The sequence below is a fragment of the Strix aluco genome, chromosome 2 (genome assembly GCF_031877795.1).
Source record: "Strix aluco isolate bStrAlu1 chromosome 2, bStrAlu1.hap1, whole genome shotgun sequence".
Lineage (NCBI taxonomy): Eukaryota > Metazoa > Chordata > Aves > Strigiformes > Strigidae > Strix > Strix aluco.
Genome location: NC_133932.1, coordinates 96,290,227 through 96,303,032, shown reverse-complemented (window position 1 = coordinate 96,303,032; position 12,806 = coordinate 96,290,227). Strand labels below are relative to the sequence as shown.

The 12,806-nt window shown below is 37.5% G+C and overlaps 1 protein-coding gene across 8 annotated transcripts in view; it reads right to left on the bottom strand.

The window, feature by feature from the left end:
* Positions 1 to 12,806, bottom strand: part of PCDH9 (protocadherin 9) — a 709,974-nt gene that overhangs the window by 679,514 nt on the left and 17,654 nt on the right. The window contains exon 3 of one of the 8 annotated variants that reach the window (XM_074815563.1): positions 2,424 to 2,508. The exons of the other annotated variants lie outside the window; for them this stretch is intronic. Coding sequence (XP_074671664.1) covers positions 2,461 to 2,508 — 48 coding nt within the window. The 3' untranslated portion in view covers positions 2,424 to 2,460. The remainder of the gene's footprint in view (positions 1 to 2,423; positions 2,509 to 12,806) is intronic. 8 annotated transcript variants of the gene reach the window in all.

Below are 12,806 nucleotides of genomic sequence, written 5' to 3'. Positions count from 1 at the left end.
CACTGCCGAAGAAGCATTTCCTAAAAAATTCACAAAACATGCGAGATGACCTCAGACAGCAACTTATAAATGTGTTTGTGATTTTTCTTCTTTAATTTTCTCTCTCTTGGGTAGATCTGCATAGATAAAAGTTTAACTGTTTGCACCAGTTGCTATTTTCCCTAATGACTAAGTGTTTACACCAAAATGGGAAGAAAGGAAAACTATCTTGCTCTAAAGGCTAAATTCAGCTAACATGAACACAACATAAATCTAAAACTTCCACATAAGTCAAAAAAATACTCCCAAGTTTAGATTTTTTCTTATAGAGGAAATAAACAATGCTTAATAGATAAGTGCCTTTCCAAACAAAAATTAAGGGTTTTTAAAATAAAACTGAATAGCTCTCTTCTTGCTTCTCCTTGTTTCTACTTCATGTAAATACACTGCCATCAGTGGTGGGATTCTTGGTTTAATCCAGTGTGAAAATAAATCTAGTATCTGTTAACAAACTTCTGATGTTTCATAGTGCTGAACAGTTTATTTAAAAAACATTAATATCCCATAAGAACTTGGGGCTAAGACTGTTATTGTTGTTTAGAAATGGATGTTTAACATAGGGATAGAGGGGGTTTATTTAACATCAGGTCAGCACATGAATGCACACTGTAAACCAATTTTTATATATATATTTTTAAATTCTAAAGCTGGAAACACTCTTCCTAAACAGGAACTTTTCTTAATTATCTTTGAAGAGAAGGGTTGGACTAACCTTACATTTTTAATCTTTTTTAGGATTTGGTTTAGCAGGATAAGAGGTTATAGCAGAGTAAAAAAATGATTTAGTACAGTGCCTACAATCCACTGATGCTTAATATAGTTGATCATTGAAATACTTAAAACGATACTATTCAGTGATTTATATGGTTATGACATAAATGTTTATGACAGCCTTGGCCACATAGTTGCATCTGCTTGACTTTCACACACTTTAGTTGAAGACATGCATGTGTAAAGATCAGTAGCAATTGCCAATTTGCCTGATGTACCACATCAACACACAAAAACTGCTACAGATTTTCCCCCTCAGGTGCAATTTTGTCATACTCCATTAATCCTTTCAATCCCCTCCCCCCCACCCCCACCCCCTCCCACCCCCCCAATCCTGTGGACTTGTTATTTAGTAATCCCTGATTGTTGTGGTGAAGGAACATTGGAAAGTCTCTGCTGTCCACAAGGCAGAAAATTACAAAGGTCGTCTATTAAATTTGGCTCTTAAGTGCCCGCTTGGATCAAGCCTGCTTGTCACAATCACAACCAGTAGCCATAACATCAGGACAAATTATCACTGACATCCAAAATGTCAATTTTAAACTAATTTTGTGTCTCACAGTGTCGCCTCTTTAGTACCAAGACAAAGGCAGAAGCCCAGTTCTATTTTTAAGGAGGGCGAAAAAAATCTTAAATCAACACATCACATAGGGTAGCTTCATTCACTTATGCATGTCAGGTTTTCAGTTTTCAACTCCCAACTGGGAACTCTCCCGCATGATTACAACCTATTGTGCAACTGAACAACTTGGCTTTCTTCCAGTTGAGTCAGTTAAAGAGAGATTACTGGGAGCGTTCTTTCCAGAGCTGCTCTTGTTAAATACAAGATTCTCTATAAACACCAGCGTTTTTCTTTTTAATTCAACATTTTTACACGGCAAAGTAATCTATTTGTCTCGATCTTCTCTCTCACATATGCACATGCACACACACACGCACATGCACAAAGCCATGGGGTTTCTACCCCAAATCAAGTACGTGTCTCCCTATCTTTTTTTCCCATACAGACAGAGGTCAAATTCATCTATTTTTTAGGGAATCAAACAAACAAAAACCAGCCTTTCATCAGCTTGATTAATTTAAACTTGTAAACCTTGGTTTAATTCTACTGACATGAAAAAGTAACAGTTACAAGCTCCCAGCCAGGATTTGAGATTGATTATCTAGTGAAGCCTTTACAGAAAAGCTTGTTTGCTTATTAGCTGTGCTAAGGTCTGTATTCAGTAACATATCCAACCACAATCTTTAATTAAGAAAAAATTTAGTAAAATTTAGGTATTTTAATTCTGAAAGAAAATAAATAAGTAAATAAATCACAAAAAAAATATGAAACCAAAAATATGAAGACAAAGCTTCACAATCAACCACAAAATAGGAATTTTAAAATAAACCTCTTCTTAACTTTCTCAGATATTTAAAGTTGTAACTTTTTTACTTCTCAGATCTGTCTTTTGGAAGTATTGTTCTCTCACTACTATCTCATCCTTCAGAAGTCCAGCAAGATCTTATCCTTTCCACTAGAACAGCAGTCATGAGTGATTACATGATCTATAGCCTTGCCACACACCACTTCTGTTTCTTAGCATACTGTTGCATGAATCAGCTTTACTCACCCATGGGTGCAGTGTATGCTGCCTCCAGACCATTGAGCTAGTTTTGTTTGTTTTGGTGTACACAGAGCATAACATGTGGAAAATTCTGTGCAGAAGAATCATATATAAGCTTGATAGGAGTACTGAAGCCTAACCCAAATTTAACACATTCTGGCAAACTAGAAATAATTTTCTATGACTAGGTTTAAAAATATCTGAGATTTCACTGTCAAATGTCAACATTTATAATACTAAATATAATCAGAAATTATCTACCAGTAATACCAGCCATGTGTCCTTGCAACAGTGTTCAAAACAGCAGGATACTCTTACAGTAAAACACAGCAAAATGCAATTTCATACATGAAAATAAAAGGCTCAATGCTATTAGTTTAAGAGATCTTAATGCATGCTGAGCAATGATGCAAAACCAATATCTGACAGAAAATCTTACTGGAAAAGAAAGTTTGAGTGTTTAATTCTGACCCTAGCAGTTCTCTAAAGGTGATACTAGTACAGCAGGTACCATGTACTTCAAAACAAGTCACACCAGTCTGCACTGCTGCCTACATTAGCCCAAACTACATTTACATATGAACTTTGCTCATCAACACAGGCAGGACCCAACCACGCCACGACTAACCATACAAGCCATGCTGATGACAAGGAGTTTATCTTCTAGCACAATGCAATAGGCTACACCCCTTCACATGAAAATTGTGGTACCTGACAGCTCAGTCTCAGTCCCAGCATGGTGTTTCCCTGAGTGAAATTTTGAAAATATCTGCCCAGGTCCTACAGGACCAAAAATCCATGTAGTTGCAATCCTGAAGACTTTCACATCAAGAAACAGACAATAAATGCAAGTAAACCCAAATGCAATAACAAATATTCATGTGGAGGTACCATGTGATTTCTTCCAGTTAGAAACTCTCTCCTACCACATGCTAGCCAATGCCTTAATGACATCCCTAGCTGTTTTAGTTCTCATTTAGCCTGTAAGCAGCAGGGATACAGCCAGGGAACTGCTTGCTAAGGAAGAGCCTGGCAGTTACAAACTGTTCATCTCTTCTGCCTTCTATCATGCTTTTGTCTAAAGGCATTCCTACAGAATAGATTCACCTCTGATGTATATATGCCACAGGTCTCTGTGGGATAAGCTTCACGTCGATTTGGACTGCAATTGCACTATATTTTCAGACAGGTCATTGTAATGTCTGGCATCTCTTTTTATCGTCATTAAATTAGATCCTTATCTGTTTTCATAAACAAAGAGAGTGTCCAGTACTACCTGAGGACCTGGTAGACTTCTCAACTTGAAAATGTAAAGCAGTTTTGGGTTAATCATAAGAGAAGTGATGTTGGTCTTTCTGAAAGTGTTGAAAATTACTTTGAACTTCCTTCCTATGACTCTTTAGCTATTAACTACATACCAATGCATATTCTTTAGGCAACATGAATAATATACCTTTGGCCAGCATTGTGTCTTTTCTTTAAGGTAGAATCCTCAGTATCACAGAATCATCAAGGTTGGAAAAGACCTTGAAGATCACCTAGTCCAACCATTAACCTCGCACTACAGTTCCCAACTACACCATATCCCTAAGCGCTATGTCAACCCGACTCTTAAACACCTCCAGGGATGGGGACTCCACCACCTCCCTGGGCAGCCCATTACAACGCCTAACAACCCGTTCTGTAAAGAAATGCTTCCTAATATTCAGTCTAAACCTTCCCTGGTGCAACTTGAGGCCATTCCCTCTTGTCCTATCACTTATTACTTGGTTAAAGAGACTCATCCCCAGCTCTCTGCAACCTCCTTTCAGGTAGCTGTAGAGGGCGATGAGGTCTCCCCTCAGCCTCCTCTTCTCCAGACTAAACAAGCCCAGTTCCCTCAGCCGTTCCTCGTACGACATGTGCTCCAGACCCTTCACCAGCTTTGTTGCCCTTCTCTGGACACACTCAAGTAATCCAATGTCCTTTTTGTAGTGAGGGGCCCAAAACTGAACACAGGAATCGAAGTGCGGCCTCACCAGGGCCAAGTACAGGGGTAAGATCCCTTCCCTGTCCCTGCTGGCCACGCTATTTCTGATAAAAGTCAGGATACCATTGGCCTTCTTGGCCACCTGGGCACACTGCTGGCTCATGTTCAGCCGGCTGTCAATCAACACCCCCAGGTCCCTCGCTGACTGGCAGCTCTCCAGCCACTCCTCCCCAAGCCTGTAGCACTGCTGGGGGTTGTTGTGGCCCAAGTGCAGCACCCGGCATTTGGCCTTATTGAAGATCATACAGTTGGCCTTAGCCCATCGCTCCAGCCTGTCCAAATCCCTCTGCAGAGCCTCCCTACCCTTGAGCAGATCAACACTCCCACCCAACTTGGTGTCATCTGCAAACTTACTGAAGTTGTACTCGATCCCCTTGTCTAGATCATCAATAAAGATGTTAAACAGGAGTGGCCCCAAAACCAAGCCCTGGGGGACACCACTCATGACCGGCCGCCAACCAGATTTAACTCCATTCACCACAACTCTTTGGGCCCGGCCATCCAGACAGTTTTTTACCCAGCAAAGCGTGTGCCCATCCAAGCCATGAGCAGCCAGTTTTGCCAGGAGAATGCTGTGGGAAACGGTGTCAAAGGCCTTACTGAAGTCAAGGTAGACAACATCCACAGCCTTTCCCTCATCCAATAAGCTGGTTGCCCTGTCATAGAAGGAGATCAGGTTTGTCAAGCAGGACCTGCCTTTCATAAACCCATGCTGACTGGGCCTGATCATCTGGTTTTCCCACATGTGTTGTATGATGGTACTCAGGATGAGCTGCTCCATCAGCTTCCCGGGCACCAAAGCCAAGCTGACAGGCCTGTAATTTCCCAGATCATCCTTCTGACCCTTCTCATATATGGGTGTCACATTGGCCAATTTCCAATTATATATATTTCAGTAAGTATATATACTCCTGTACATACAAGAACATGTATGTATCTGTACACATATCTACACGTGTACATGCATAGTGATAAGGCAAGATGATGAGTGACATCATATTCTCCTTGCTTGAATTATTTTAGTCCTAACTAATGCAACTAAAATAACTAAAACAAACAACATTAATAGCATTAAAGCAAGCAGCTAAAAAATGAGTCACTATTACACACTAAAAGAATCATGACTTTGAGATGATGATGTAGTATGAAACTTGATCAAAATAGCCAGTTCATGGACTTTCTCCTTATACAAAACAGCATCTACCTGTTATAGTTTTAAGACAGTGAGGCTGATATCCTGCTATTTTTTTTTTTTTCAGATTAACTACTGTCATCACTAAATGTCTAACCTCCAGAATAGATCATCTTTCAGGTGAAGTAGCAGACAACACCCTCAGGAATTAGTTCTGTGATCCTCATGAGTTTAACATAAAGCAAAAGGGTAGGCTTTTTAAAAGTATTTATCAATTATAAAATTCCCACAGATTTTAATGGATGTCTTTTGATAACCCTAAACTGTTCTGATACAAATTTCATCCCTCTAAGAACTTAGGATTCAGTTTTCTTGTACACAGAAGCCAGTGCAGCTACTTGTAGACCAAATGTTACACATAGTCAAGTTTTCCAAAACCAAGCCCAAGCAGGTAATGCTATCGCTGTTACCTTAGCAAATAAGAGAGTCATTGCAAAATAATGATGATCATCTTAAAACAAATAAAGGGAAAGTCAAATCAAAGAGCAGTTTGAAATTCACCTTTGACATGAGAAAGATGTTCATTTCCAGCTGTTTCCATTTTTAATTGATGATTTTTTTATGTACTGAGTGAAAGCCGGCCAATTTTCTTCAGAGAAGTGCTGCTATTCTCTTAACTCGGTAAGAACTATATGCTTCTTATTGGTCGACTGCACCATGGGAATGGGATAAAATATGAAAGCAAGGATTTCTTTATTCTAGCTTGGAACATTAACTGTTAAGCTCAGTGGGGGCAGAAATGAAGGTGGCATTTAGATATAACTAATTTAGTATCAAACCAAAGCAGAGCGCCTTCTCAGAGAAGAAAGAGACCAAAGGGAACACAAAATTGTACCTGAATTATTTCTGAGTCAATTCCTATAAAAGCAGAAGAACTTTCTTTTATGCTCAAATGGGTTACACATTTCCTTTTATAATATGCACATTGTTCACAGTTTTTAAAGGTAATGTAATGAACAACAACTGCTAAGAAAGAAAGAATGATTTTTTTTCAATACATTAAAGTGCAAGGGTCATCTGAAGATGAGGCCTGGACTGCTTTTTAAAAAGCAGATTGTGGGATAGATCCTCAGTTGATATGAAATGACATAGCTCTGTTAAGTTTATTGTTCAATTAGTATGTAATGTAACTATGATTACAATTTGCTTATATTAGCATATGTTAATAAAATAACAAACACAACTTGTAAATTTTGTTCTTTGTTTTATTTTGGCTGCTTTTAATTGCTTGGATTTTCTTTAATTGTAAAGAGTGTATATTTGAGGAGATAAATTCTCACTTGTGCTGTCAGACCCAGCTAATCATTCCCTACTTATCCACATTTCTAAAGACCTAAGATTTTGCTTGAAAAGAGGCTTAGAAGCAATTGTCTTGTGTTCATTAATCCATAAACATTTGATTTCAAATCAGATTGCCAGCAGACATAACCTCTTTGCATTGCTACAACAGAGACTTGATTTGATTAATCAAACAGCTCTGATTCACTGAATTGTCTCCAGAATAGCTGTCCCTGACAATACTATGCAAATAACTGCTGATGTTGTGTTGGCATTCTCAGCTTGCTAACACTGTTATGTTTTCCTCCATTAAAATATCATTCAACAACTATTCCACATAAGGGGCACTGCATCTAATGTACCTAGTCTTTAATCCACATTCTATCCTTGGCTTTAAAAATGTTACCTTTAAGACATCGTTTCTCTATACCTCAGTTTACTCGCTACTAAAATAGCAATAATGGTATTTCTCTATTCTAAAACACATTTAAATTTATATAAATATATATATACAATTTTTTTAAAAAAATTATTTTTAGGGACTATGCAACATTATATCCCATATAAGTATTTTTGTCTGTTCTGTTTGAAATAGCTCTCATTTATACAGAATTAAATGGATTGATTTAGGAAATAGGAAAGCTTTATAGTTTAGGATTCCAAACCTAAATGTGATATTTAAGCCTACATAGTTAATACTAACCGTTGCTAAAACAGCACAAGCCAGTAACATGAAACAGATGTATGATTCACTTCGTAACAAATAATGGTTACTCTGTGGGAGTAACCTTTCTCCTGTGAAATAAAGCAAAGGTGAAAAACGGTAAGCATGCAGTCAGGGCAAGAGAGGAAAAAGGTAAGAATACTCTTGCTACCTTTGGTTATACAATAGGAAGAGAAGCAAAAGCGCCTTAAAGAGACAGAAAAACTAAGTCTACAATCTCAGCAAAAAGAGACGGAGTCACAAAACTTTCATCAATAGATTTCTAAAAAGTGACAATTCCCAAGCCCCAGAAAAAAAACTTTACAGACTTCAAAGATCAACAGGAATCATGGACAGAAGGCTTCAGGGGACGCAATAAAAACTGTGAAGGAAGCAAGTATCGATTTTTTCCTGGGCTCTCTTAAATACCACAGTTCCCAAATCAGGGTTTGTGCAAGTACTGATGCAACCAACTGGTTCGCCCTGCTGGTTGACCCTGAGGAGCCCTATTTAACTAGACCACCAATAAAGACTCCTCTGAACTTAAGTTTTGATTTCCAGGAAAACATATTCACAATTAAAATGGTCAGTTCTTCAATATTGTGTCAAATACCTGTCCTAACTGAGAATAGGCAAGAAACCTCAACTAGCCTACAATGACTCTGCCAAAGTGCAGATTGGTTAGATTACATTATTTCTCACTTTCTATTTGACACAATCTGTTTCTTCTTATGAGTCAGAGAACTGAAGGATGGACCTTCTGGTATGATCTTAGTCTAAGCCCACCATATTGTTTTGGTAAGCTTCTTAAAAAATACTTCTGTATATCAAAAGGAGTATTTTTAGTATTCCTGGGAGATAAATAAGGCTACAAGCATTCAGTTTACATTCACCATGTGATGAGACGATACACTAAATCACTCATGGGATTACTGACAATGTACTTTTATTTCATAATTTATATTTATTAACATAAAAAATATGTATGTTACTACTTGCATCAGTTACTTGTTTATGATTTGTGTTAGATTTTCCTTGCTGAAGTTCTGTGTATTTATTGCATTTTCAACCATAGTGTGTGTATTCAATGGTAATTGCTTAAAGAATTACAGAACAGTTGGTGATTTCTTTTCAGATATTTGGCAGAGATTGCAGTCTCAGTACAAGTGGAAAAAAATGCTCATTTGTTTTAGAAATAAAAAGTGCAACCCTTTTTGTTATTACACTGCTAAAATATGAGTAATTTCCCACGAGGAAAGGAAGCAAAATGAAGAAAAAAGGCCGCCAGAGTTTTAAGGAAGAGGTGCAAGATTCTCTCCATGCCTCTAGAGGTAGCAAGCCTTTCTACATTGGCAAATTTGGTTCAAAACAGGGATGTGGTCAAAAGTGAAACTTCTTTTAGACTTTCAACTACTCTCAACTGGGTTTTTGCCCAGCAGACAGATTAGCATAATACACTGTCTGTGGTCCATGACTCGAAACAGCAGGAGTGCTGAAGTCAGAACAGAGTTGCTTGAAAGAACTGAATAAGGAAGTCTGAACACTGCATTTATTTATTTTTGTTTTTATTAACAGGAGAGATGTGTCCTATCATATACTTGCATTCAGTACAAGCATCTATCACCTGACTTTGTAAATGATGTTACACTGCTTGGAGATGATTCTCACAGCCTAAGCTTAAAATAAGAAGTTTCAACTCAATTGAAATGCAAAGACAAAATACTGCATTCCTTTCCCAGCTGAGCTTTTATTTAATGTGCCAGATTAGGAAGCTTGCTCTACTTTACTGGATCAGAGTCAACACAGTTTGTCCAAGAAACTGAGAGATAAGGGTAAAACAGGTCTTAATCCGGCAAAATTCTCAATAAAACAAATGGGCATTTTGCCTGAGTATGTTCTCCAGAATTTATCACAGTATTTTTTGCCCCAACGAAGTCTGCAAAAGTGGACTGCTGCTTTCACACCTATATTTTGGGACAGCTATCTCAATCCAGAAGAGAGTAAAATGAAACTTCTCCCTTTCTGATGTTTGTTTTTATCAAGCTTTAATCAACTAGGAATCCCCAAAAGAAAATTCACACAGCAAGTTGGAACAGCATAATGTGAAGCTCCAGTGGGTTTGGATTAAGTATAATGCATCTCACCATTTTGTTAAACTACCTCAAAATACCACAGATCCATGGACTATAAATGTGATTCTTTTGTCCCCCATGCTTAAAAATAATGACATCTATTTTATAACAGATGATGCTAAAAACTACACTCAGGAGTATTTTATTTCTTAAAACAGTGGATGTAGCCTGATTTGCATATTCAACTGTTTTCATTAGTATATGCCTCAATTTTTTTCTACAAATTTCATGCTGTCTTGCTGTTCTTAAAATGTTAAAGTATCACAAATATTAAAAACTGAAACTTAATTTATGTAGATGGAAATTGCATTCTGGAAATGTTTATCTTTAGACAATATCTAAAAAATGCTGTCTATATACATAAGTAGCTTAAAAGTGGGCCATGACAGAAAGTGTCTATGTAGTATCAGAAACTATTTCAATGTGCTGAAAACTACTCGCTGCAGGTCACCCTGCAAACAAAGTAAACCAAGAAGTCAGAGCTACATATTAGGTACACAGCTATAGTAGAGCTATACTTAGAAAAGCATCAGATAGGCAACTTGATGTTTAAACTGGTAATTGTGGAGAGGGACTGAGCTGCAGTTTCCCTAATTCTTGCTATTCAAAGTGAATTAATACTTCATATTAAAAACCAGAGATTACTCAAGAAACTGCAAGAGAAAGATGGGTGCCACAGGAAAGAAAAAAAGTCTTAAGAGATCTCTGAATCTCCTGCAGTTGCTTGGGGGAGGAAGAAAGAGGGATTATTGCACAGTCATGAGGAGACGGATTCAACCGTTGATTGCAAACAAAAACATCAATTAATAGCTGTAATTTCACAAACATAAAATTAATGGATGTGAAATCAGAATTGGGTTCAGATAGCCTTTACACAGAGTAAATGCAGTTTACATACAGTTCTAACCTCAACAAAAAAAAAATTTAACTTGGGAGTAAATGATATTAGCATCTTCTTGGCCTTTTTCCATGACTATAAAATGGCATTAGTGTAAATGTGACTCAGACTTGGGATCCCTGGTCACTGTCGCAGCCAAGAGCCTAAGTATATGAAATCTCCTTGGCTCTGGTAAAGCACTACTGCTAAATTCTGGGAAATGATAACACTGATTCATCTCAAAATAGTCTATATATAACAGCAAGACTAGGCACACATAAAATTATGCACTATCTTGCCTCAAGGTTAGCAACATATTCCTAGTAGAAGGAAAAATGTTATTTTCATTCCCTGCAATCATGTGATAAATAGCTGTAGGGCAGATTCAGCAAGATCTCGAAGGTTGTGATTTTACAATATAATGAATGTATGTCTAGCTTTTTGCCACCTGAAAAAGCAGCAAAACAAAGCAGGACTTGTCAGTATTTTGCTTATGGCAGGAATCAGACATTGTCCAGAACCCTTTATGAGACACACTGCTACCTTCTTAACTAGTTTGATTATAACATTGACTCCAATACTTCAACAGCTCTGCTTTCCAGCATATGGCATAATTGGAAGCAGCAGCCAGCTGGTATCACATGCGAATAGGAAATGTCTCACACTGGGTAACTACTGACTGTGAACCAAATACGTGGTCTTTTAGGTACCTTTGTGGGCGAAATAATAATAATAGAAAAAAAGTATATTGAAAACAAGAGAATCCTTAGATGGGTGTAGCATCTGTGCAGGTTATGAGGGAAGCAAATTACCTAGAAAGTTCAGAACCAGAAAGTAAAAAAAAAAAAGAAAAAGTCATTGAGTTTAGATCAAAAATTAAGAGATGAGACAACAGTAAAGGAACATTTTAAGAGGTATAAAACAACTGTTCATCCAGATTTCTTACCTAAAATAAACAGCAAATCTTAAAGGTGGTTTTAAAGGAATGGTAACCCTTCGGTTGACAGCAATCCAAACCTATGGACAATTTCAGGAGACACTTTAACAAAGGTGGGAGACATACACTGAGAAGTGCATTCTTAGGAGCAGGCAGACTCAAACTAGAGCACAAAAAAACTGGAGAAGGCAACTCATGCTCAGGACTGCTCACCTCACTTTCAAAGGAACTGACATTTGTTCCTATTCTACTCATTTATTGTCAACATGGAGTAGACTGTGGATGAAATGTTTCATTCTGATCGTGCTTCCTATAAAATACTGTGTTTTAATGAAGTAAAAATTGAATACAGGCACATCTATACCATAGCTATCATGACTTAATGGCCTGTGTTGAATTAATGTTTGATTTTGATGCTTCATATTACTTCAGTCTGGGGGGATGACTGAGTTATAAACATTGTATGCAGCTGCAATCATTGATGCAATTGTGCATAGTTTGCAAAATGGTATCACCAACATTGAAGAAGGTATGAAAATGCATTGGAATTATACCAGATGGTAATGCAAGCCTGGCGGCAACTTTTAGGGGTACTACTGCTAATATCACCAGCAATATATGTGAAAGTCCAACAAGGACTTTAATTCAGCCACAGGACCAAATTGTATGGTTTTGCCAGACAGCAGGGCAGAGATTCACTTTGCATCACTTTAGAAGTGTAAAAGGACCTATGATAAGTACACATGTAATTTATAACTTCAAAGGCACCTTTAGATTGCAAGATAGTGGAACACGATTTTACACTGAAGTAAGTAATGCAGTATAAAATCCTGCTAATGATAAGGTATTGTAGTTTCACCTGTACACATCCAGTTGAGATCAACCCCAGGTGTATTGTTCAGGGCTGACCTCGACCAGCTACATCAAGGTATGAAATACTTGCTTCTTGTCTCCATGAGATTTTACATTTAGACAGATACCTCATAATAGCAATCTTGATGTAGAACACACCTTTTTTTTTTTTTCAGTGAAGATAGAGCCTTAACAAAAATGAGAAAAAGGCACATGATGTTTAAAGAGTAATGAGTGCACAGCACAGTCCAAATGTAAATGAGATCAAGTCTATCTCAGTCAATTGAGTTGTGCAGAATTACACAAAAACTAAATTTCTCCCTTTGTATTTTAGAAGATTTCTAAGAGCAGCAAAATTTACAGGAGAAAATGTCAAACAAATTGGCTTC